The sequence below is a fragment of the Sturnus vulgaris genome, chromosome 1, assembly GCF_052056855.1.
Source record: "Sturnus vulgaris isolate bStuVul1 chromosome 1, bStuVul1.hap1, whole genome shotgun sequence".
NCBI classification, from domain to species: Eukaryota; Metazoa; Chordata; class Aves; order Passeriformes; family Sturnidae; genus Sturnus; species Sturnus vulgaris.
In genome coordinates this window covers 148,920,541-148,946,117 of record NC_142243.1, presented here as the reverse complement: position 1 = coordinate 148,946,117, position 25,577 = coordinate 148,920,541, and the positions used below count along the sequence as shown (strand labels likewise).

At 42.4% G+C, this 25,577-nt stretch overlaps 1 protein-coding gene across 1 annotated transcript in view; it reads left to right on the top strand.

The window, feature by feature from the left end:
- Window positions 1-23,335, top strand: part of ST3GAL1 (ST3 beta-galactoside alpha-2,3-sialyltransferase 1) — a 78,028-nt gene extending 54,693 nt beyond the window's left edge. Inside the window, exons 3-7 of the mRNA XM_088179632.1 lie at window positions 7,666-7,862; window positions 11,220-11,399; window positions 16,043-16,088; window positions 18,275-18,394; window positions 19,837-23,335. Coding sequence (XP_088035758.1) covers window positions 7,666-7,862; window positions 11,220-11,399; window positions 16,043-16,088; window positions 18,275-18,394; window positions 19,837-20,010 — 717 coding nt within the window. The 3' untranslated portion in view covers window positions 20,011-23,335. The remainder of the gene's footprint in view (window positions 1-7,665; window positions 7,863-11,219; window positions 11,400-16,042; window positions 16,089-18,274; window positions 18,395-19,836) is intronic.
- The last annotated feature ends 2,242 nt before the right edge of the window (window positions 23,336-25,577 follow it).

The following is a 25,577-nucleotide window of genomic DNA, read 5'->3' as shown; positions in this document are numbered from 1 at the left end:
ATCTCACTGCCAGTTCCCTGGGAGAAGAGACTGACCCACCTGTCCACAGCCTCCTTTCAGGTGTTTGCAGAGAGTGACAAGGTCACTCCTGAGCCTCCTTTTCTCCAGGCTAAACAACCCCAGCTTGCTCACCCTCAGTCACCTCACAGGACTTGTGCTCCAGACCCTTCACCACCTTTGTTTCTTCCTCTGGATTTGGTCCAGCCCCTCAATGTCCTTCTGGAAGTGAGGAGCCCAGAACTGGACACAGAACTCGAGGTGTGGCCTCAACAGTGCCTTAAAAATTCAGCTCAACCTGAAACAGATTCTTTCAGAGGAGGTTTGTTTCTTTTTCAGCAAAATGAAAAAAACAGACTTTCAGAACAGCCAAAAGTCCCCCCTCCCCATCCCAAACAAAAGCTGTTCATTAATTTTCAGGGCTGTCTAACGATGTTTTAGTGTTTTCATTTTTTTTTTAAATTCAGATCAAGTTCAAAGAGAATGCACCACTTCAGAATGTAAAATCAAAGCCATTTTTTTTCTGGTGGTAAAAATAAATCTTCTAAGATTCCGTTTTCAATCTTCAACCAGGATGTGTGAAATATTTTGATATCCCCCATAAGTGCATTGTGTATTGGAAGTTTTTAATTACTGAAAGTCTTTGCCCTAATGTGTAGTAGATGGAGAAAGAGCCCTGACTCCTCTGAAAGATGATTTTGGGTAAACCCCAGGCATGATGTGGCCTCACCTCCTCATTGCAACTGATTCCTTATGTACATGTTGCTTTGGGTAAGCTTTTCCAAGATAGTGTCATTTCTTCAGTAAATAATTCCCAGCTGCATCCTGAGGGCAAGTCCCTTTTTGCTGTTCATTTTTAGGCTCATCTTCAAAGCAGTTCTGAGATTTCGGCCAGTCTTAAAGAAAACATTGCTCATAGCCAGTAATTTGTGAATTTTTGCTATATTTGTACATAGAAAGGAGGTATGAGGAAACCTGAGATTGCTCAAACTTCTTTTTGGCAGGGGGAATGAATGTGTGTTCAATCTCAGGAGCTGATTTCAGACAGTGTGGTGGTTTTGTTGAGCTGTAACTGAGCCTCTGAGATGCACTGGAGCTCTTTATTACATGGCTGTGACTTCCCTGTCATGGGGAGACGTGTGTGATGTGCTGTCCTAAAAACAGGGAGAGTGCTTCCCTGTCCACAAACTCAGTCTGCCCTCCCTCCATCCCTCCCCCTTTATCCTGTTGCTGTAGATGTGAATAAGTGCTATTCATCCAAATAGTCCTGCAGCATTAGTATCCCTCCAGTAACAGGGCAGTGAGGACTGATTTTAGAGATTAATGACCAGTATTGGAGACAAAGGGACATTTGGGACCAAAGAATGGGGTAGTTTCCCTTGCTTACAGCTCTATCCATGGCTGCCAAGCTGCTTCATTTTGTTTATTTGGAGAATATATAGTTTGAACACTTTCAGCCTGGTAGGATGTGACCTTTAGAAGGAAATATTCCTGCTTGCTCTGAATGAACTTGTTTGTATATACTGGATTTAGTGCTACCACCTGTGCAGGTGGGAAGGAACAGAGGAGAGGTCATTGCCACCATCCCTGCAGTGGCTCATCTTGCTGCATGGGGCAGGGCTTCTCCAGAGAAGGGCCCTGAAAATGTACCTGGCTGTTTCTTTGTTCATGGAAACAAGGGGGTTGTTGTCAGGACTGTTCCCTGCTTCTCATTTGCTTAAATATACACGGCTGATAAACTGTCCCTTCATTATTTTAGTTGGGTAGCAAATAATGGCCCAAATTCTCCTGCCGTGTACAGCCCTGCAGCTGCTCTGTACTTTTTGTGATTTAAAGTTGAATTGGAATCCCCTACACTCAGGGAGGATCTGTGCATTAATAACACTTCAGAGTGTGAACATTTTGTTAGAAATTCCTCCCTCCCTCCTTTTTCTCCCTCTCACCCTTCCTGTCTCTTGCCTCCTCTCTCTCTCTCTTTCTCCTCTGTCTTCCCTCATCTTATGCTTAGGGACTGTGAAAGTGTTTTTGCAAGGTGACACCTGGTGTTACGTGTTACATTCCTTTCTGTTTATATTTTCTTTCCCACCTCCCTGAGCTGATTCACCTGCAAGTTTTCCATTGTTTTACCATGACACAAATGCTGTGGATATTCTCATTAAATTTAGTAACGCATGTCTAAGGAAGCATGGCAAGAATTACATGCTGTAACAAAGTACAGCATTTATTTATCGTTTTCTTGGGTTTTTTTCTAAGGGGATGCATTGTTCTTGGTGGTCAGAAATTATAAGAAATAGATCAGAACCTGCTGTTCTAAACCCAAATGTTGAGGTTGATGGATTGAAGCTGTGATAAGTAAATTTAGGCTCAGTTTCTGGCAATCTTCTCTGTAGCACATTGTTCATAAACTATCATGTTAGAAGTACTTTTATCTTGAGTCTTATGATGTTTGAGGGTTTTGCCTTTTCTTTGGAAGAAAGCTCAGATCTTGGGGCCATGTTATTAGCGTATCTAAAAGAAAATATTAGTTTAAACTCATTATGTTTGTAGGAAAAACATAATATATGGCTTAAAAATCGGCTTTCAGCTGGTGAACAAAGGGGCATCCCCACCCAACACGTGCTGGGGAAGCTGGGGCAGCTGCACTGATTTTTAAAGCAGCAGCAGAGCTGCTTGGCACCTGAGCCATGCATTTTGCATGCTCTCTGAGGAAAATGTGTCCAAATACTTTGATCACCAGAAGCTTCCTTTGAAACTGGGTTGCTGTCTGTGACACTTGGAAAGCAATACAGAAAACTCAGCACTTTGAAGGTCGTGTGTAGCTACCAGATCACTGCAGAAGGTGGTACCAAATCCCAAATCCAGGCCAGCCCCCAGGCTCTGGTCCCAGTGCCTGCCACATGCCCAGTCCCACCTGCAGTTGAGCTGCTTGGTTTTTAATATGACATTTAGACCAGGTTTGGACATACAGGAAGAACCTGACCCTGGGCCACCTCTCACCCTCGCTGGCAGCCCCTGTACAAGTCCAGCTGGGCTGGAGCTGCTCCTCCTATGGTGAGGACAGATGGATGTGAAGGTGGTCCAGGCTCACAGGTCTCTCTCAGCACAAGGGTCAGAGTAGTGTAGAGGTGACCCATACCAACCATGGAAGTCAGAAATTGCACAGCTCAGCCTATTATTGTGTGTAATTTACAAAATATATGCACGTATATATTTCTATTTGAGAATGCAAATTTTTTGACTACACAGACCATTAAACAAAGCCCAAACTCTTGACAGCTCTTCAATTCTTCCCCTTCAACTCTTAGATGCATAATAATTGACGGACATTAAATATAACAAGAATAAAGCAATATTTTCCAGACCAAAGAGGCATTTTTAAAATTGATTTTTTCCTTTTAAGCTCTCCTTGAGTCTGTAGAACAGAGATTACCTGGATTTGCCCCACCAGACTGTTGCTAAGATTAATCTTGTAGCGGGAAAGTGTTGCATGAGTGTTAATGCCTCCAAATTGCAACAGCGAGACAATTAGTAGCTGTGGAAAAGAAATTCTCATGGGGTTTCTTTCACTCTTTATCTTTTAAAAACATGTACAAAAAAAATTAGAAAAGCCACAAACTCCAGTATTGCTACCTCAGGTTGCCCCAGGCTGCCTGGCTGTGTGTTGGCAGGGCTGCCTCACCAGTGCCAGCTGCTGCCACAGCCACAGCTGGACCTGTCTGTCCACCACAAGGGTTCTGCCTTGGTCCATGTTCTGTCTGCATTAATCACACCAATGATTGCAGGCTAATCTACCTGCTAATAATTTGAGATTTTGAAGTGGTGCTTAATATACTGCCAAATTGGTCATGGGTGCAGAATGCACACCAGGAAAGCTTTCCTTTGAGGTGCTCCTGACTCCTTTGAGGTCCCAAGATAAGAAGAATGTGGATGTATTGGAGCAAGTCCAGAGGAGGCCAGGAAGATAGCTGGAACACCTTTCTTGTAAAGACATACTGAGAGAATTAGGGTTGTTGAACCTGGAGGAGGCTCTGGGGAAACTTTATTGCCGGCTTTCAATATCTAAAGGGGCTACAAGAGAGCTGGACAGGGACTTTTCACAAGGGCATTTACTGATAGGACAAGGAGGAATGGCTTAATCTGGAAGAGGGCAAGTTTAAGACTAGTTATTAGGAAGAAAGTCTTTCTTTTGAGGGTGGTGAGGCACTGGCACAGGTTGCCCAGAGAAGTGGATGCCCCATCCCTGGTAGTTTTCAAAGCCAGGTTGGATGAGGCTTGGAGCAGCCTGGACTGATGGGACCTGTCCCTGCCCATGGCAGGAGTATTGGAACAAGATCATCTTTAAGGCTTCTTCTAACCCAAACCATTCTGTGATTCCATGACTGTGGCTGTGTCCTCACCACTCCAAGCCATTAGCTCTGAGCAGCTTTGGCTGAATTCACACTCTCCCTTTGCAACTCCTTAGCCAAGTTTTGGGTACTGCTGCTTGGTAGTGCTGTCAATGTGATGGTATTGGGGAGCCCAGTGAAGCCTTCTGAGAAGTTTAAAAAAACAGCAAATCCCTTGTCATCCTTAGTGGGGGCATGCACAGTGATGAGGAGGGAACAACAGGCCCTTCCATGGAGAGCCATTCATGGGTAAAGAAAGGGGATGCAGGAACTTTGAGGGTTCTTTTTTCTTCTCTTTTTTCTTTTCTTCTTGCTTGCATTTTTAAAATAAGAAGATGCAAAACCAGCTAGTTCACTTCTGTATGTGAAATGGGGAATTTCTAAGGCTGGAAGATGATTTAGGAAACTTCTCAATATGAACTCCCAAATATAGTTTTGAACAACCTAAGGTGGAGAGTTGACTCTAAAGTGACGCACAAATATTTTATGGAGGGAAGCTGGACGGTTTACTGATCCAGTGATATTTTGTATGTGGACACAAGATGAGTTAAGATGCTTTATGATCTTGGACAAAAAGTTGAACTGCTTCTTTGGGCACACATGTTACTTGCACAGACTTCTGAGAAAAGCAGCCACTTCACTCAGGACACAGGGGTCAAGTATTTCAGTGTAGTTAAGGCCACTTGTAGCAGCTATATCCATACACATATCCCTGACACACATCTACAGCACTACAGTGACAGGATGCTGTCCTAGCAGAGCCACATGGCACTGCTCTGTGCATGGACAGACTTTCACTCTATGCTTTTGTTGATTTATGGGAAAGGCGAGACTGCTGGGAGCTTGATAAGGAGGGGGGAAAAAAGAAGAAAAAAAAAAGACAACAATACTAAAAAAAAAAAAATAGGACAGAAATTTGGTGTGGGAAAGTGAACTATAATCGGCTTGTAATTGTAATGCTATTAAAATGGTCTTTTTTCAATAAGCCAAGCAAACATTGTGCAATAAGGAACTGGCTGTATGTTAAGTCCGAACATTTACAAGTTGAATACGCCTTGGAGTTAACCTGCTTTGTTGCTTCCTCTTCTCTGTTTTGCTGAAACGTCAAAGACTAAGCAGTGTTGATAGAAGGTTAGGCCTGAAACGTATAGTTCAATCAGATAATCACTGGGAAATCAAAACAGAGCACTTCAAATGAGTTAAGGACAGATGTCTCATAATGATCTTTCCCATGGAAATTGTATACAACAGAGGGATTGTAGGACAATGGTGTCATGATTTCAGGTTGATGTTGGTTCCCATGTTTCAACTTGGCTGCAGTAGAGTTACTCTAGACAGAAGCATAAAAGAATGGTAGATGCCTGAGCTCTGTAGATGGAGGTGCCTATTCAGGATGTTTCTTGCTATTTTAATGCAGCAAAAATGCACCAATACTTCAAATCTTTCCCTTTTCCGATGCTGTCACTTTGGATGAAAAGAAAATTTAACTTAAAAAGGGCACCCAGGTACTTGGAATTTTCTGAAAATTGCCTTCCTCTTCTGAATTTTTCAGGCCAAATGAGTTAAAAAATAAGATTTTGGTGGGTTTCCTTTTCATTTCTTAAAGACAGTTAAGAGTCAGCTCATCTTTACAGAGAGAGAGTATATATGGGTGTATGCAAATGTGTGTCCAAATAACTCAAAATAACTTCTTTTTTCAAAAAAGATTTTATTTTACTGCATTATACACCTGTACTACACTCTGTGACATCGGTGAAGTCTCAAATTGTTTTGAAGGCTGCAGGTTTTCTTGCATTGTTTTTCTCATATTTGGAGTAAGACAAGGTTAGATTTCATTCATAAAGAACACACAAGAGTTCAGATATGTGGCCATGTGTTTGTTGAATCACACACAAATTTAGAAGATGACTTTTTTTATTTATATAATTGACCCTTGCACTGAATAGTGACATACATGGTCATAATTACAGTGCTTGTCTGGTCACACTAATTACCTTGCATGCTAATCACCTTGTGCATCCATATACAAGTATATAGAACAGGAAGGATTAGTGGGAAGACTAAGTCTATGTATGCATTTCTTTGTCTTCTTTGTTTCAGGTTCTCAGTGTCATCTTCTAGCTCTAAGCTCCAAAGACCTGTTGTTCATTTCAGTGAAAATAAGGTCCTGCAAAAAGCACAGAATTTAAACAAAAATTGCAGTGCTGCACCTGTGTGTGTTTGTGTGAGAGAGAGAAATAGCAGGACAAAATAACAGCTCCTGGTGCAGTCAAGGGAAACACATTGGAAACTAAAGCCAAATTAGCCCAGGCCATTCCTGGGAGTCGTGGGAAAAGGTGTTTCTCTTCTCTCCCTCCCTGTCTTTCCATGCTCTGGGGCTGGCAGAGCAAGTCAGAGCCTTTTTGGCCCATTCTGTGCTGAACCTGTTCTCCTTTTGTGAGCTTGGAAGCAAAGTGGCACTGCGAGGGTGGGCAGTGCTGTTTGTGAGCATGCCAGCACTCCCAGCCTCTTCAGTAAACCTCAGAGAGCTGAGCCCAGAAAGGGATTGTCAGACCATCACCTGCCCTACACCTTGCCTGTGCCTTCCCAATCCAGCATTGTTTCCACCATGCACCACAGAGCTGCTGCAGAACAGTTTCCCTCCATGGCAACAGACACAATGACCAAGGTCCGGGTGGTTTTCTTCATCCTGGAGATTTTTTTTTAGGTGATTATACATCTCCAACCCTCAGGGCTAACTCTAGAGTAGAATTTCTTATTGCATGAGCAGCAGGTTCCTCCACAGTTCACTTCCCATTCCCCTCTCCACTCCTGGCATATGCCAAGATTTGTGGCAGGGATATCAGCCATTTCTGTCTTCCATCAGCTCCCCAGAGACTTTTCTGTCATTTGTAGGAGAGCTAAAACAAATCTTACACATCTTCCTAACAGAAGATACCTGACCCAGAGTGGGTTTAGGCTTATAGAACACCAGAAGAACATTTATTCGGCTAAGGCCAGCCTTGGGGAAAACGCTTGATCTGTTGTCATGGCTAGATAAAGACTGAGGAAGTGTGGGAATCTGATGAGAAGGAGGAGAAAAAGGAAGCCAAGTTTAAAAAGTTAAGGGGTTTTCCAGTTGAATTTTTTCACCCTTTGGCCCCTAACCCAAAGCCTTGCACTGCAGAAGGCAGTATCTGTGGGCAGCTGCAGGAATGCTCTTTGAGTGGACATTTCAAGCCCCCTCTAGCTCACAGAAAAGCTGCCTGCCTTGGTAACCCGGAGCGGTTTTTCTCCCTGACAGAAACTGCAAGGAGAGAAAGCTCCGAGGAGTTTGAACTCCACTCTGTCAGAGCTGTTTGGGGTCATCCCTGGGGACGGGGACCCGCTGCAGGAGCGGGGCTCCCCCGGCTGCAGGCGCTGCGCCGTCGTGGGCAACTCGGGCAACCTCCGGCAGTCCAACTACGGCCAGGACATCGACTCGCACGACTTCGTGCTCAGGTGAGGGACAACCACCTCAGCTGCACCTCAGCTGTCTAAAATTCACTGGTATTTGGGGGGGACAAGTGAGTAAACAAGGTTTCAGGGTCTGTCTAGTGAAACCTGGTACTTAAGTCAAGTCTCAGGGGTGTAAACTATGTGTGTTGGAGATATGACCTCATGTTTTAGTTTGGACAAAAAAAAACATTAATAGGTATGGATACCGTAGCTAGTTCTGCACCATACATAATTGCCTGTGTTAAAAAAATATCAGAGAAAAAAGATTTGCACTTATGAGTAAAAGTTATTTCTGCAGCCAGTGCTCACAAGTGGTCTTTCAGACATTTAACTGACTGTATTAGATTTTTCTTTCTTACGTTAGTTCGTTCTTAAGTAGTGTTAGGGTGGGGAAGCCAAAGACTTCTAAGTGGATAGGAGTCACCTGTTTGGCTGCAGGTAATTTGTAAAGGATGGCATTGCCCCTCCCTTTCAAGGCAACAAGGTTGTCTACTTTATTCCACTGAAAGGCAAGCAGGAACTAGGTAAACAGAGTTTATCACCCAGAGGGCAGCCAAAATATCTGGACTAAGTTCATCTCCAAGGTGTCATCTGCGTTTTACACCACAGCTGCCAGCACAGTATAATTTGCAGAGCAATAAAGTGCAGGAAGGGAGGGATTGCTCTTGAAATGCCACATGTGGGATTATTCTCTCAGAAGCAATGAAAGCCTTAGTAGGAAGCTGTGCACTGAAGTCAAGAATAAATCAACAGGAGATCAACGCTGTTTGAACTGTTAAGCCACCTTGGCTTCTGATGTGGCTTTAACATGGCATAGAGTCTTTAGATGACATCTAAATCTTCACAAATCATATCAGAAGTTGCTTCCTGCAGTTGCATGTCTTGCTCCCTGCTAAAAGTACCTCCCCAAAGGCAGGGGCACCAACCTGTCCTACAGATCCATGAAGGGAAAGGGAGAGCCCTCAACATTATTCCTACTGGTTGTAAATGTGGGGCAGCTGCAAATGTGGGAAGCTGTCTTGCATTTATGCTTAACTGTGTCCTTCCATATGGAGACAGCCCCATTCTTGTGTGGACTCTCTTCTATTGCCTGTCCTACGTTTCCAGACTTGTGCAGAAAAGACTTTGCTAGACTCAAAAGTTGGTAGTAATAAAGAGTAACACACCCAGGTGCATGTTTCTGCTCTGAGGCCTTGCCCATCCCATAGCCAGCCATCCCTGGCAAGGGCAAAACTCTCAGTGACTTAGTGAACTTTCCAGTCTCAGATTTATAATTTATATTTATATTTTATATTTATATTTATATTTCATGTTTATATTTATATTTATATTTATATTTATATTTCATGTTTATATTTATATTTATATTTATATTTATATTTATATTTATATTTATATTTATATTTATATTTATATTTATATTTACATTTATATTTATATTTATATTTATATTTCTTTCTTAAGCCAAATCTGAAAGGATTGCACAAGGTTTTAGGATTCACCATGGAAATTTGTGCAGAGAAGGTCACCTCTCTGTGCGTCAAACACAAAATCTCTGGTGACCTGAAATTCACTTCCACATGCTCTGGCAGTACAGCCAAGTGCAGGGGAGAGCCAAGGAGTCTGATTTGTGTAACTATCCACTTTCCTGACAGAAGGAAGTTCCTGCTTGGTCCTTCCTGCTGGGACTGGGTGTGAGCACTGCCTTCTGCCCTATGGCACAGACAGCCCCACCATGGGTGGTAGGAAGGGTACACAGACCCAAGGGCAGAGTGTAACATGACCAACATGCCACCCTTGTCTTTGTCTTGATGGAAAGAAACACTCATGTTTTATATCTCTGACTGGCTAATCTCAAGGTAAAACACAGAAAGTCCTGTGCTTTTCCAGTGTCTTTACAAAGTATGGTGTGGGTAGGGTAGCCGATAACAGGGAATTCAGTAACAAATCCACGAGGCTGGCAGGATATTCTAACTACACTAATAACTGCCATGAAGGGAGTTTGAAGAAACTTAAGTAATTTTTCCTGGGGGAGAACTGCAATAACACAGCCTGGCATAGACTTGATAAACAGATTTTTCCTCTTCTGTTATCATTAACCAGGGCAGCATGTTGTCTGGCAATGTACGATACCCCTCGTTACCGTGTCAGCTACATCCTTCCCTGTCCTCCCTGTGCTTCTGCCAGGAGCTGAGCTAATGTTATTGCAGAAAAAAAAACATTTTGCTCAGAGACAACTGAAGGGTTTCTCCATGGTTTTGTACAGCGCCATGGATTCATGCAAGTTGCTTCAGGGTTCTCTAATGTGCACTGTGCTGCACCACAGAAATATGCAAATCTCTGCCACTGAGGAGCTAAAGCATCAGGGAGAGAATTGCTGATGTGTTCCCAGATTGGCTTTCAGAAATGAACACAGGCATAGAGGGATTTCTGCAGTCCTGAGTTCAGAAATACCCTCTCTGTTCCCTGTATGGGCCGTTCATTTGAGAGTTGGACTCTGTCAGTAGTGCAGGACTCAATGATCCTTGTGGATCCCTTCCAACCCAGAATATCCTCAGATTCTGTGAATCTGATACATCCAACATAAAGTAGGGTAGCCCTGTTTAGCCAACACTTCTTAACTGAGCCCTGGAGGCCCTGGGCAGATCTCCATGCACTGACCCAAGGGTTGCCTAAAGCACCCCATGTGTGTGCAGAGTGACCCTGATTATCTCTGGACATTGGAGTACATACTACAAAATAAAAGAAAGGTTTGAGAAAATGAAGGCTCAGCAGCAGGTCCTGTATTTGTCACTGTCTTTGTGCCTATTGGCACTGGCTTTGGTGCCTTTTTGTGGGAGAACTGTAAAGGAATATTTGCTGCTTCTCGTCACATACAGCATAGTTTATTACCTTGACCCTAGGCATTCAAATACACCTGAAGGGATAAGAGGGAAATGGAACTGCAAGAAGTCAAGCTGATGCACTCCAGGGCAATGTTTTTCTCATCAGCTGGAGGATGCAGCTTTAGGATGAAGTGAGATGTGTCCTCATGGACTCACCTCTCTTTTGATGACTGTAAAGGGAACACAGAGATGTGCTCAGAGATATACCTGCTTGGTAGGCACTCCTGTTCAGTCCAAGGAATTCCACACTAAAGCTGAGCTTTCATTTACTGTTCAATCACAGGGGTTATGATCATTCCAGCTTGCCTGAGGACCCCTACACACTGTCAGGGCTGTCTGAAGAGCCTGCATATAGCACTCCCCTTAGCCATGGGAGCATGTTCCTGCACCTCAAGCAAACGTCTTGGTGAAAATTCACATGCACTTGTACTTACCTAATTCCTCTTCTGTCTCACTTCTTACTTTTGGGCTACAGAATGAACCGTGCCCCCACTGCTGGCTACGAATCAGATGTTGGGAGCAAGACCACTCACCACTTTGTTTATCCTGAGAGCTACAAAGAGCTGGCAGCAAATGTGAGCATGATCCTGATCCCCTTCAAAACCCTGGACCTGCGCTGGGTTGTCACTGCTCTCACCACAGGCACCATCAACTTGTGAGTAAGGGCAGGCACAAGGGGTGGGAGCTCCACACTGCATGTTGCTGTAGGAGATGAGAGCCTTTGTGGGGCAAATCTCTGCTTCTGATAAGGCCTGGGGGTGACTTACTGACCCTCTCAACTCAGAGTTCAGCCCTAAACTCTTGATTTCTAGGAAAAGCTTAATATTATGAAGCAGTTGTAGAGGCAAAGATCGAGATCTAGTCCCTTACAACCCCAGTGGTCTGGTAGAAATGAAAAGGGGAGTTTTTGCTGGTGGAGGTGACCAGTTTAATCAAAAGGCTCATGAGCTTTGGGGTTCAGTGCCTCATTTTGGGCTTCTGCTCATCCCTCCTCTCTGGTTCCTTGGGAGTCAGTACACTTGCAGAAAAGGATGAGGAGGCAGAGGGAGGTGTGCAGGTGCCCACCTGAGGCAGTGAGAGCAGATGGAGACCACAGCCCCTAGTGCCCCATCCACAGGATGAGCTCCCCTGGACAGGCTGGTCAGGAGTTTGGTCTGTCTTTCCTGGTGGAACATGACTGAGACCTATGCAAAGGAAACAATGTTTTATGTGTCACCCGCATGTCTTAACCTTAAATTCAAGAGTTCTACTTGGCAATAATGTGACACACTGAGATTTATTCTCCAGTTCTTTTCTGAGTGCTGTCAGAAGTAAAGGTTGTCTCCTGCTAGATGCTTTTATGGCAGCACTAGAATTAGAAATGTGATCAAAATGCATGTTTTTTCTGGAAGCCTGCTAGCAGATTCTCTCCCTTCCTGTAAGCTGGTTTTTCCTAATCCAGAGTATGAAATAGATGACATTTGTACTGTGTGTGAGGTTATCTGCTGGATGTGAAACCACAGCCTTGTGGGACTGCTTGGTGACACTCTGCTACACATAGACAGCAAGAGCAGATCAGACTGCTTTACTCCAGGGGGAAAGATTTCAAGACATTTCAACTTTTTTCACAATTTCAAAGTTTCAGAAGATTTAAAGTTGGAAAAGTGTGTCTTGGACATGTTGACTGGGCAAATGACCCACTTTGCAATTTTAAGTAATGCTCTTTGATGGAAAAGCAAATGAAGTTTTATTTCTTCTCTTTATTTTCTTTTCTCTCTTTGTAGATGCATTTTAGATTATTTTCATTTCTTATTAAGATTCCTTCAACTCCATTTACTTTTTTTTATCACCAGCATTTCATACATATAGTCATAAACTGGCTTGGAAAAAATCCACCTTCAAGACACATTCATAACTTAGAAAAATCAGTACACTTAGAAAAGTGTACCACTCACTACAAGAAAGTCATTGGGGTGCTGAAGCTTGTCCAGAGAAGGGTCATGGAACTGGGGAAGGGTTTGCAGGACAAGTCTGATGAGGAGCAGCTGAGAGAGATAGGGGTGTTCAGCCCAGAGAACATGAGGCTTAGAGGGGACCTTATCACTTTCTCTAACTCCTGAAAGGAGGCTGGAGCCAGGTGGGGGTCAGTCTCTTCTCCCAGGCAACAAGAGACAAGACAAGAGGAAATGCCTCAAGTCTCACCAGGAGAGGTTTAGACTGAATACCAAAACTACTTTCTTCATCAAAAGGCTGTCCATGGGAATGTTGGTGTCACCATCCCTGAAGGGATTTTAAAAATGTGTAGGTGTGGCACTTAGGGACATGGTTTAGTGGTGACTTGGCAGTGGTGAGTTAACTGTTGGACTCCATGATCTTAGAGGTCTTCCTAACCTAAATGATTCTGTTGTTCTATAATTTATATGGACAAACATTTTGCAGGCAGGTCCACTGTCCCCACCTCAGGAGAAAGCTCTTGGTACTTCCTGAACTCTGAGCCCTGCACTGATTTCAAGTGAACTCTTAGCCTGTTAGGAAGATATAACTGGTTGACCACAATGCAGTCACAACACATGAAAAATAAAGCACCTTTGCTTAATAAATTACAGGATATATTATATATTTATAATTAGATTGTGTACATGGGCTTGGTAAACATCTGGTATAAATCAGTGGGTGAGTATTTAACCACATGAAAGAAATAACACTATTTTAAGATATTTGCCATACTCAGAACAGGGAAATTGCATAATTAATAAGCTGGAATAATAAAAGCACATAATCATAAGCATACAAATCATAGCAATGTACATAGCATAATTCTAGCTTTGTAGAATTAACCTATGAGCATGTATTAAACACACAGTGTCAGATAATGGGTATAAAGAAATTGTTGAGTGCACGTTTTTAAAGGGGAGAAAGCAAGAAATAAAAATAAAACACATTTGAAAGTCAGTATTTTAGAAAGGAAGAAGTAGCTATCTCCTTACCCTGGTCTGCTAGGGCATTGTTCCATGTGCACAGGCTGCACAGTGCCAGCTGAGTTTAGGATAACAAGAACCCAAGTGTACTCATAGCTAAAAAAGAAGAGCATCCTGTATTGGTTAGATTTTACACAGTGTTTAATTTTCCATATTTCAGCCAAATAAAAGAATTACCTAAAACTCAAAACCTGTGAGCTAAATATATTCTTCTCTTACTATTATCATAATTCTTGCATTTTTTACGATTCAAAACAAAAGCCAAACTTCAGATTGCCTTAATATTAGCGTCAATTGATAGCTGAGTGATTCTCTCATTCTCAGTCCCATTTGACTGATGTATTTCAATCTAAAAATGTCACTCTAAGACTAAGCATTGTTCCAGAAAAGACTAAGAAATGCCTTTTCTGGAATAGAAAACTTTCAGGCCCTCATCAGCCATATATTTACCCTCGTTGCCTTCATTTGCAAGTCTTTTAGGAATCTGTATGAATCTGTGTGAAAAAACTCCACTTAGTTTGACAAAGACAGTTATTGTGCTCTTTAAAATGTTACACGTGTGGGTTAAGGGTTCAGTAAATGTTTTTTTACACCTTGTGTACAAGGTGGCCAGGGACAATGACAGAGCTCCCTACAGCCCTGCAAAGTGGCTCATGGAAGATGTTTCCCAGGTGATAGGTGACACTGCCTGTAGCCACCTTCATCACAGGTGTCACTCTGTCCCACTCTTGTTTGGTACCGCCTGGGTCATTCATTCCCTGGCTGCCCTGCAGCCCAGGATTTACTACATGATCATTAGAGCAGAGGTCTTAATCAGTGTGCCAGTATTTTCTGTCATTTCATGAAATTCTGCAGCCACATGACAGCAGGACTTGGGTATTTCTTCTGAAACAATGAGGCAGTCCTTGGTTAAAATGACTAATGTGTCATCTGACAAGATCTACAGCATCCTGGTTAGATCAGAGATGTCCACATGTGCTGTCCTGAACGCTGCATACTTCTCTCTTTGGTCTGCTACTGTATCTATCCATGAAATACAGCCCTCTTGTTTCTTCCACATCACCTTTTTAGAAAAGAATAACTGTTTATTTATATGATATTAAGGAGATTCTACCAGCAAAGAAGCCCTTTTTGTCTTCATGGCAAAAAGGTCGTGGGATCACCAAGATTGATTCGCTGATCAAGGTCAGGCATGGGCTGCAGCTACCTGGGCATATTTGCATGTTTGCATATTTGCATGTTTGCATGTTTGCATATTTGCTGAGACCAGCCTGAGAAGTCTGCGTGAGTGTCCCTTTCCCCAAGAGCATCACCTCTTAGGAGCACTGGAACCACCCATCAGCTCTCACTGCCTCCAGCCCAGAGCACAGATTGCAGGCCAGTTTGGGAAGATTTAAACTGAGTTTTAAAAGTGATGATGTTCTGTGGTTTAAAGAAAATAAAACCTTAATGACAGGAACCTTGTCACCAAAACCGAAGTGAAAACATTCAGACTGAACCAATGGAAGGCTTTGGTGATTTGCCACAACCCATCTAAAATGTGTGGAGGATATATTTTGGGATATACTCCAATTACAAGACCAGCTGACCCGAACTTTTTCACTTGAAACAAACTCAGGATGATTTTTCTCTTACAGCAGTCGTGATGAGCTGTGCAATGCCAGCACACACTGTGCATGAGATATGGGGAATAAAAGTTTTTTTCATTTTCAAGACATGACTCGTGATTTCAACCCAGTCATAAGGTGTAACTTGGAAATTTTATGCAGGAGACTGCAGGAAGCCTTCAGCATCACCGTGGGGAGGAGGGCAATAGCTTTCTGTGAGGGGCTGTGTACTGGGAATGCCCGAGTTTCATATAACCACAGAACTGGTGAACTCTGCTGCCACCGACTCGGAAAATCATGAGTATTAGGAGAGGAGAAGTCTCCCCCTGGTGGGAGAAGGTTTTTCTGCCATGAAATTAAGCGGAAAGTCTTTTACATCATCAAAGAGCAAAGACTGCAACAATAATGATCCAAGAATTAGAAGTCTCAAGCTCCACACTGTATTGACTCTACAGTGTATTCTCAACTAAATCTTTGGTATCCTACTGTCAATAATTAACGTGAATATTTAAGAACTTAATAGTTTCCTATAAAATTGCTTCAGTGACAGCTCAGTTTTTTCCTGCTGTGTTACTTAATTGCAGCCTCATTTTACAACAACTTCTTGAATTTACTACTTTCGAATAATTTGAATTTATTACTGTACGTGGAGAATATTCTTTCTTTCGAATTACATGAAAATACTAATAATTTGGGCTTTTATTTATCATGGTACTTTCTTTTTTCTTTAACAGTACATATGTTCCAGTTCCAAGGAAAATCAAAGTCAAAAAGGAAAAGGTGAGCAATGCTGGTTTGTGGATTTGTTCTGCTAATTTATTTGTAGGTCTTTTGCCTCTTTGGGAGACTGCAAGAATCAAAGCAAGCCCTTGACATTCATAAAAAGTTGCAGCCAAAATACATACACTTTACAAGGCTAAGCTGAAGATTTGGGTGCTTTGTGCCATTTAGGCCATAGATCAACCACTAAATAACTGTGGTTGGAAAGAAATTGCTCTTGTGGCTACTCCGTTGCATGAACACTGTTCTGAAGGTTGCATCACATCCTCTGGTGCTGCTCAGGGACATTAAAAGTGCAGCATTGTCTTCCACAGAAATGCTTTGTTCCTACCCATTGCAGTCATTTGGATGTAATGATACTGAGGAGAGATTTTGGAGGTTTTCTTAAATAATTTTAATATTTGAACACCAAGGATGTTTCTCAGTCCGAGGTCAGTTCCTTAAGGAGCTAAGTGAACTCTAAACAAATAAAGCTGTGTATTTCCAAGTCAGTGGAGAATTCCTGGTGGTAGGCTCTTAGCCCACAGCTGCAGTAATTACCTGAACCCAATTAAACAAGCTTGGAGGCTGAGCTCAGGCCAAGTCCAGGAAGGTTTTGCTCCAGGTATATTACAGGTCTCACGGGCAATGTTCAAGCACAGTTTGCATGAGAGCACAGACAGGAACAGGCTGGAGGCAGGATTTGCCATGGGCCAGGATGTTAATTCCCATGCAGGAACTTCAGCCACAGTGCAAAGACTTCTGTTGATGCAGCTGCATGGTTTGAGAATATAACCAAGGCAGGCTGTGAGAAAGGAAGAACCTCTTCCATAGAGCTTCCAGAAAAATAAAGATCTCATTCTCTCAGCCTTTGGAGAGACTGATTTTGCAAAGAAGTACAGGTGCCTAGTCCATAAAGGGCTGTTAAAGTATGATATTATCTCCAGAACCTCAAAATTACAAATTAAAGCACACACCTTTCATTCAAGAGGCCAGGTTTTGCCAAAGCCTTCAGGTAAGACCCTGAACTACTATCAGTTTATTTTCCTTTGCTTCAAACCATGGACCTCTAGGGTGAATTAAATAATCCCTTAGCTCATCCTTACCTGTTGTGAGGTACATGATAACCTCTGCAAAACTCCTGTGAGAAACACCAGGGCAGGTTGTTAAACTCACATCTCAGTTGAGTGGCAGCAGCCCAGGGTATGGTGATATGCAGCAGCTCCCTGAGCATGAGAGGAGAAGCCTGTGTTTCTTCCCACACCGAGCAATGCAAAACACCCTGTGAGAAGAGATTACACACAGATGCAATATCACCAATTAACCTCTGACTTTGTAAAGGGAAAAGCCTTGCAGCTAGCCAGATACCACTGAAATGCTGTCACTCTAATTACAAATGCAGCGTGGAGGGAAAAGTCTCTGTTTGCCTCACCCAGGGGAGGGGGATGAAACCAAGGGCTCCTACCAGTCCTTGGGTTTACTGTACTCTCAGGTCTTATCTTAAGTGCTCTGTCTCTGTGAGATACACAAATGCATTTTATGTCTTGTAAGAAAAAAACATAGAGCATAGAAAAGTGGCATGTTTGAGAAAGAGGATAAAAGAAGAATACACCACCTAATAGGCTTCCTGGTAATTTTCATTTGGCCCTTGGTTTCCTTAGATCTGTACCTGTAGAGATACCAAGATATGGCTGGCACATTGTGCAGAAGATGCAGTTGCTATTATGGTCCCACTCAAATTGCAGTTGAATTGATGATCTTAGGGGTCTTTTCCAGCCTAAATTAATCTATGGTTCAGTGAAACCATAGAAAAGCACAAGAAAGCATCTCATGCTTGCCTTCAGAACTCCAGCTCCCCAGAGCTCACCTGCAGGGTGCTGCAGGGAGAGTTGAATGGCTAATGCTTAATTTCCATCTCACTTGTGCCGTTTCATACCCCTTGGTTTCCGTAGGAATCTCCAGGATTTACATTACTGTAAGCAGGAGGGATATCAAGACCAAGGAAGGGCTACTGATATGCAATTGCACATGGGAAATATTCCTGAATGAACTTAATATGGGACTTATTTTTGCCTTTCACCTGCCTTCAAGGAATAACTATTATTCCTTTCTTACCCAATCCCCTACCTTGATGTCCTTTAGGAATGATGTGCTACCATTGTTATTTTGCCAGGGTATTTTACTAATTTCTCTCCAATTTTGCCTAGATCCTGGTTTATAATCCAGCTTTTATGAAATACATCTATGAAAACTGGCTTGAGCATCATGGGAGATACCCCTCCACAGGCCTTCTGTCTTTGATGTTTGCTCTCCATGTATGTGATGAGGTAAAGTCTGTCTGTGTTTGGATATATGAATAAAAAATCAAGACATTTCACACTGAAGAGCCAGGAACAACCACTGGCCACTCATTCAGCCTTGGTTTCCCCCTCTCCACCTTCTCTGCTATTTACCTCTTCAAACATATGCAGACTCTTCAGAAACATGAAGACACACTCAAGTGACAGTGATGGATTTTTTTAATGTCAGCAAATCATAGGGTTTACGATGCACTCCAGGAGAATATAATTAAACATAAACAAAGATTTCAGCTGGTATCAAAAGACATCTAAACATGAATGTCATCTATGCCCATCTTGCTAGTGAAAGTTTGAATTAGGTTTTGTCTCATATTTTCAAACTCGGGCTTGTGGGGTTATACTGCAGGTTATAGTAAATGCCTTTGCTCCAGCAGTTACTTGGGGAAATTCCCTGGTTTGAGTGATGTGAGGTGCTCCAAGGTGACTGGAGACTCAGATAGTTAGAGTAAGGCCAGGTCAGCTCTACAAAGTCCTGCAACCATTGACTTATCAGCATTCGAGATAAAATCTCTTTGCTGGCAAAATCCCTGTCCTGGACACAGATCTGCTGATGAGAGTTTTGGTCATCCAGGCCTGTATTGTTTGGAGAGGTGGTGGAAATACTCCTAAAGATACTGGAAGAAACTCTATCATAGTCACAGCAGAATGAGTGGAGCCTGTTTTCTGGTAAGCAGACAATGAACCTGGCTCTGACATTACCGAAAACAACTTAAAACCAGCTCATATTTGAATGGGCCTGTGTGTGCTTGGTTTAGGGAGCTGGTTTGGGGCTGTGACCCATTCAAATCCAGTCAGACATATCACCACTCTCCGTTTAAATAAATCAGTAGTGATGTTTGGACTGTTATCATCAGAGGAGACGGGCATAGTCATCAACAAATGAGCCTTTGGGAGAGGAGAGGCTGGGTGAGTACAAATGCAAAGAACATAAAGTCCGTCTGTCTCTGAAGTAATTGCAAACATCATATAATCAAGCATATAAGTGTGGTCACCATGAGTCATTATTTGGAAGACCAGGACCAAACCAAATTTTTTTTCACACTTTGTGGCTTAAGTTAGCTGAAGAGTAGATTCCCATCCCAAGCCACAGGTCTCCTGAGGTCAGTCATGCTTAAGGGATAGGAATGCATTTTCGTATTGCTAAACAAGAATTAATGGATAGAAATCTCCTTTTCCCTTTGAGTTCAGGTCTGGTGATGTCTCAGCATAGCTTAGGATGTCACATGCCTTGGGTAGGCCTTGTGCTGTTTCTCTGTGGTCATGTCATGCAGCAGAAGAGCTCAGGATGCCACTGAGGACCTCAGGTGCTGCTGCCTGTAAATACACTGAGAATAAAGAGTTTCTTCAGCATTTGAGGTGAAGAGCAATTGTTTTGCAGTCTGTAACACTAGTTGTCCCTTCCATCCTAGGTGAATGTGTATGGCTTTGGAGCAGACAGCAAAGGACACTGGCATCATTACTGGGAAAACAACACTTCAGGTGGGGCTTTCCGGAAGACAGGCGTCCATGACGGAGATTTTGAGTTCAATATAACTTTGACTCTTGCCTCCATTGAAAAAATAAAATTTTTCAAGGGTAGATGACCCTGGCCAAGGGGACAAGTGGGGGCTGCAATTTCCAGCATGCAGCAGTGAAGATGAGGCACCAGCTGGGTTTGAATGCGTGGGTCTGTGGTGGATTTGGAGCATCTCACTCTGCAGGGAGCGAGGCCAGGCTTCCAAGCTGCACATGATTTCCTGTCTAGGGAGAGCGGGAGCTACCAACCACTTACGGGAATAAATTAATCTCTGCTTAGGCTCTATGGCTCGATTCTTGAATTACTGATGAAAGATCTGCCTGTTGCAATTAGAGGAAGCCTGAGCACAGGAACTGCTCTCTGTGTGTCTGTTCTCTCCTTGAGCAAGGCAGGAGATCCTTGAAGAAGAGTGAAAATGACTTCTGGGACTAGAGATCCGCTAAGGCAGCTGTGAACATCATAGTAAGGATTACCTCAAAGAAATGAATTCACTTCTGCTGTTGATCTTCTTTTTGAACCACCTTTTCTCTGTTTTCTTATTACTTCTATTTTCATGCTGTATTAAGGAAAAACATGATGAAGTTGCCTGGAGGACTAAGTATTTCAACCATTGCCTCATTTTGCATTGATAGTGTCTAGAAATACGAATCAAATCATCTCATGTATTATTTAATATTGCTTCCTACACAGCCATAATGATGGAGAAAATAATACTGAAAACTCCAGGAAAAAAAAATGGCCTTTTTAGCCACTTGTCTGTCTTGTTTGATTATATGTAATTTTTGGTTTCTTGATGTGTTTTGGTTTTTTGTTTCCTTTTTTTTTTTTTTTTTTTTGTGATGGAAAATACTCTGGTATGTTTGTTTGTTTGTTTATTTAATCAGTTTAATATTGGGAAGTGGACTTTCTTCAAGTCATCTATATGTGCCTTTTATAATTGTGCAACAAATGTGATTTTTTTTTTTAAGATGAAAAACCCTAAATTAAACATTTTTGTAAAAGGGGGAAAAACTAACCAAAGTTTGGCTTCTGTCTGGTATGCTTTTGTAGTCAAAACCAATAATAACAAATCCTATATTGCATTTGAACAAACACAAACAAGACCATTTTTAAAGGTAGCTTTTACATTTTTTCATGGGAAAATATTCAAAAGTCCCAAGGAAAATAATGTTCTTAATTTTTTTACAAGTTTAAAAATGTAATATCTCTTTACAAGGTCTCTATCTGAAATGGGGAAAAAAATCATGTTTTGAGATATTAACTAGTTATACACTAAGAATCTTTTGCTCTGTAGCAGCACCTTCAAAGACAATCTGCACAAGCTGATCTTAGAGCATGAGACAGATTTCAAAATCATGTGCATCTCTGAAGAAATAAGTGTATTATGTCAGTACCTCTAGGCAGTGAGAGGAAGGAAGTTACAGTGGAGGTTTTATATCCACAGATTTTTGCTGAAATCAATGCATTAAAGCTTCAAGGACAGATAAAGTATAAATCCAAGTTCAGGCAGTGAAGAATGGAAAGCAGTGGCCTTTTCTTCTTGATATCATGAAAACAGGACTTGTGGATTATGGATCCACTTTCAGCCTTGGTGAAACCAGAGGACTTCTTGCCACAGACTTCCAGGGACTTTTGATCAGGCTTGGAAAAAATGGCATATTTAATTTTTAATGCATCACATTGGTTGGAGTTTATGGCAAAAGAAATCATCATCTAAATGTCCTCTCTTCTATGCACCAGTTGTGGCAGAATGTCCAAGCAGGTGAGAATTTGAGGTTGGTGAAAGCCCTTCAACAATGATGTGCTTCATCCAGGATTTATCCCCTTGTCATCCTGCAGCCATTGGTACCACTGAGGTTCCCTCCAAGGCAGCCATACATGTCACAGTGTCATGGCCAGCTGGAACTTTGGGTCACAGCACCACTCACCAGAGTGAATTGCTTTATCCAAGTGAGTATTACTGGACTCGTGGCGTATAAAGAGCCAAGGATGCCAAATAGACATTTCGTATGGGAGTCCCTCAGCTCGTGTGCCCCTTCAGTTCAGCAGTGTGGAAAGGGCAGGATTTGCAAATCCTCATGATGAGACCTGTTCACAATCCTCGTGTCAAGAGCCATTTCCCAGCATGGCAAACAGAACTCACCTGCATGTCACAGGCACAGCAGATTTGATGGCCTTACTGTCTCCTACATGTCCTTTGTGAAAGAATGAAGCATTGCTGCCTGAACCACGTTTGTTTGCTTTAAGCACTCCTGCTTGATTAAATTGCTGTTAATGAATATGCCTCTTGTGAGATGCTGCAGTAATACAAACATAACAAATTGAAGAGGTAAAAGACTACATGTAAGATGCCAGTGATAACTTCACAGGGTGGCTGGATTTTGGAGCTTCAAGTAGTTTTATTTCTCATTGACAAGTATTAGTAATTCAGAAACATTGACTGCTCTTTCAGTCATTTTTAGAAAGACTTGGAAGAAAACTCATGGTGGTTTATCCCCTTGATGTTTTGGTTTTTGGTTTTTGGGTTTTTTTTATTACAGGGGTCAATTTGGAATCAAAAACAGTGGGAAAAGAAGACAGTTATATTCTAGCCCGTGTTCTGAAAGTTTCCTTTTGATGTTCTAACAAAATTTCCATTTTCCTCTGACCATTCTGCCTCTGACAGCACATAGAAACCTCATGGCTCATACATGCAGATAGATTTAGTGTCTTCATCGTGGAACAAGATGCAATTCCCATGTAATTTTGTTGCCAACAGCAAGCAGTAACTGTGTACCACTGATAGTCATTTTTCAGAGTTTAAGGAGAGCAGAGAGTGGATCTTCCAGGTGTAGGATGAGGAAAGTCTGTCCCATCACGTTTCTATTCCAGGGGAACTTTTTCTAGAGTTCTTTAGGCAGCTGACTGTTGTGTTAGAGCCTTGTCTCAGTTTCTCCACAATTTTGCTGCTCTTTCAATTGTCTTCAGAATCAGGAGATACCAACAGACGATGATGAGGTAAGAATTAATTCCCATTGGCATTGTTGAAAACTGTTTTCCTGCTAGAAACTTTTTTGATTTATTTGGTTTAAAAGAACCAAGGAAAACATTTAACAACATGTCAAGGCTTCAAACTCTTGGACTGTATTTGCCACCACTGCAAAATCTCTGAAGCACTCCTTGAATGTGTGTTATGTTTTTTACCAAAGCCAAATCTCTTGAGCACTTTGTTCCTCCCATGACCAGGTTTTCTTTGTACTTTTCTCTGACTACACAATCAATTTTGATTTTTTCTCTTATGGTGGGGAGTCTTACACAATCATTTGTTGACATTTTATTTATTTAATTTTTCAGTATGATATGAATCAAAATAAATTTTTTATTGTAATTAAATTAAAGTGTTTCTGTGCACACTTCTTTTTCCACAGTATTTTCATTATCTACTAGAACCTCCTCTGTCACATAACAGTGTAATGAAGCTTATTCCACGTCCTCACACCCATCCAGTCAGACTCAATGATCTTAGAGGTCTTTTCCAAACTTTATGATTCTGTGATTCCTTGGGTGACATTGGCATATTTCAGGCTGCTTGTGGTCATGGCATCACATTGCTCACATAGCAGCTCTAGGCCTCTCTAGAGCAATGAAATTGAACTTAATATCCATGTGGTGTCCTGATGAATCTATTCTCTATTTAAAAGATAAATAAGGGAAATTAATGCAGATTCGGCAATGAGTGACTTGAGAAAAGTTTCAGCTTGTCTGACCTGACTGAGATCTGAAGATCCACCCCAGGTCCCTCTTTTCAGGGCCTGCTGTGGTCACAAGCACTGCAGTCATGGCTGGCTGAGCTGTCCATCAGAAGAACCCCATCCAGGAGGTGGATCCCTTTGATCAGCTGTCACACCTGCACCTGCATGACCATGGCTCTGCATGTGGAAACACCACCTTGGCTATTTCTCGTGCACCTCATCAACTGCTCACTATCCTTATCTGTCCTTTCCCTTTCATTGTTTAAGGGACAGAGTAGGGTAGATGGTCTGGCAGTGATGCAAGCTGCCCTTTGAAGTGCAACCATCCTGGTGGTAGGAGCTCAGGGAGTCATCAGAGCCAGCTCAGGAAGCTCCTGTTCAGACACAGGCAGTGGTAAATCGGGCACAGTAAGAGTTGCTGTCTAGTGTGACCTTCAGAGGGTCAGGTTCTCAGAAACTTCTTGACACTTTGCTTTTCAACCCAGGCTCTAGACATGCTGCATCAGTGAGATGTTGACCACCATGAATGGATACAGCCCAGCCAGAATCACACTTGTTGAAAATGAGTGAGAAGTAGAGACACACAGGTCTGAGGAGATATTCCAGTCGCTTCAGGTGCAGAGGAAATGCAAAGCATTTGCTCCTCTGTTATCCCCAGCAAAATAAAATAACACCAAGGAACAGCTTCCTTGGAAATCATTTTATATTTTGCTTCATATCCACTCACAAGAGGTGCAATGCAGTGTGGCTTCCAGGTCTGAAATTATTTTGTCAGCAAAGTAATTTGCATAAAATTACAGTCTGGAAACCATTTGAGACTAGTAAGACATGCAGCAACAACAACGGCAGCATGCAGGCAGATGGACTGACCACAGGACTTGGACAGAGGACTCTGCTTATAGCATCAAATGAAGAACAAAAGTACCCACAGGGGAACTGTATGGCTTCAGTCCATGGCATGGGTTCCTTTGATGGCTCGCAGTCAGAATAGCAATTAAACCCAATGAATGAAAAGGCAAAGGAGTCCCTTGCCACCCTTAAAAATCTGTTTTCCCATGTCTTTTCTATAGAATATGAGGGAGTTGATCTAATTACATTTGTCTTCAGGCAATATGAAATAAAATAGAGTTCTCACAATGAAAAGTTCTTCACGGTCAGGTATTTGTATGCAGGTAAATCTCTGTGTTTTCAGTTAAATTTTCTCCTGTGGGAAATTTACCATGTTGGTCTACCCCTTAGTTTGCAGTTTCTAAGGTAACCTTTGGCTGGCAGAATATAAATATATCCATGTGGGAGTTTGTCCCCATGGCACTAACACTCCTACTAAGACCAGGGCATTTTCCACAATAGTACTGTTTCCACATAATCAGAGACTCCAGAGCTACACAGCAGCTACCAGCTGGCCTCCCTGTCTATCCAAACACCAGATCAGTAAGGAAAGCATCCTAACCTGTGCCACAAACACTGCATCCTGCATGAGTTCCCTCAAGGATGCCCCAAATCAAGTGTGACATCAAGGAGCCCCTTATGGCCATTTCTCCCCACGTGCATTTTTGTGTTCCTCTCCTTGCTTTACTGAGGCTTGCCCCAAAGAACTGCCACCATCCAGGGAAGCTGCACATTTCTCCCCCAGCCCCATCCCAAACCCACAGCCTGGGGCTGGGGTGGTGAATGGACTGGCCATACCTGAGCTGTGCTTTGAAGTGTGTCCAGTCTGTGGCCACATCCCATGTTCAGCCTGTGCAGATACCAGCGTGGGTCTCATATGGTGGAAAATAGAGTGATTTCATAGCACCAATCATAGAATCAGTCATAGGATCATTGTGTTCTGGGGTAAATTTATGATGCTGAATTGTATCCCCATTTGTCTGTTTATCCCAGAAATAAGTTTTGTGCCTTTAAA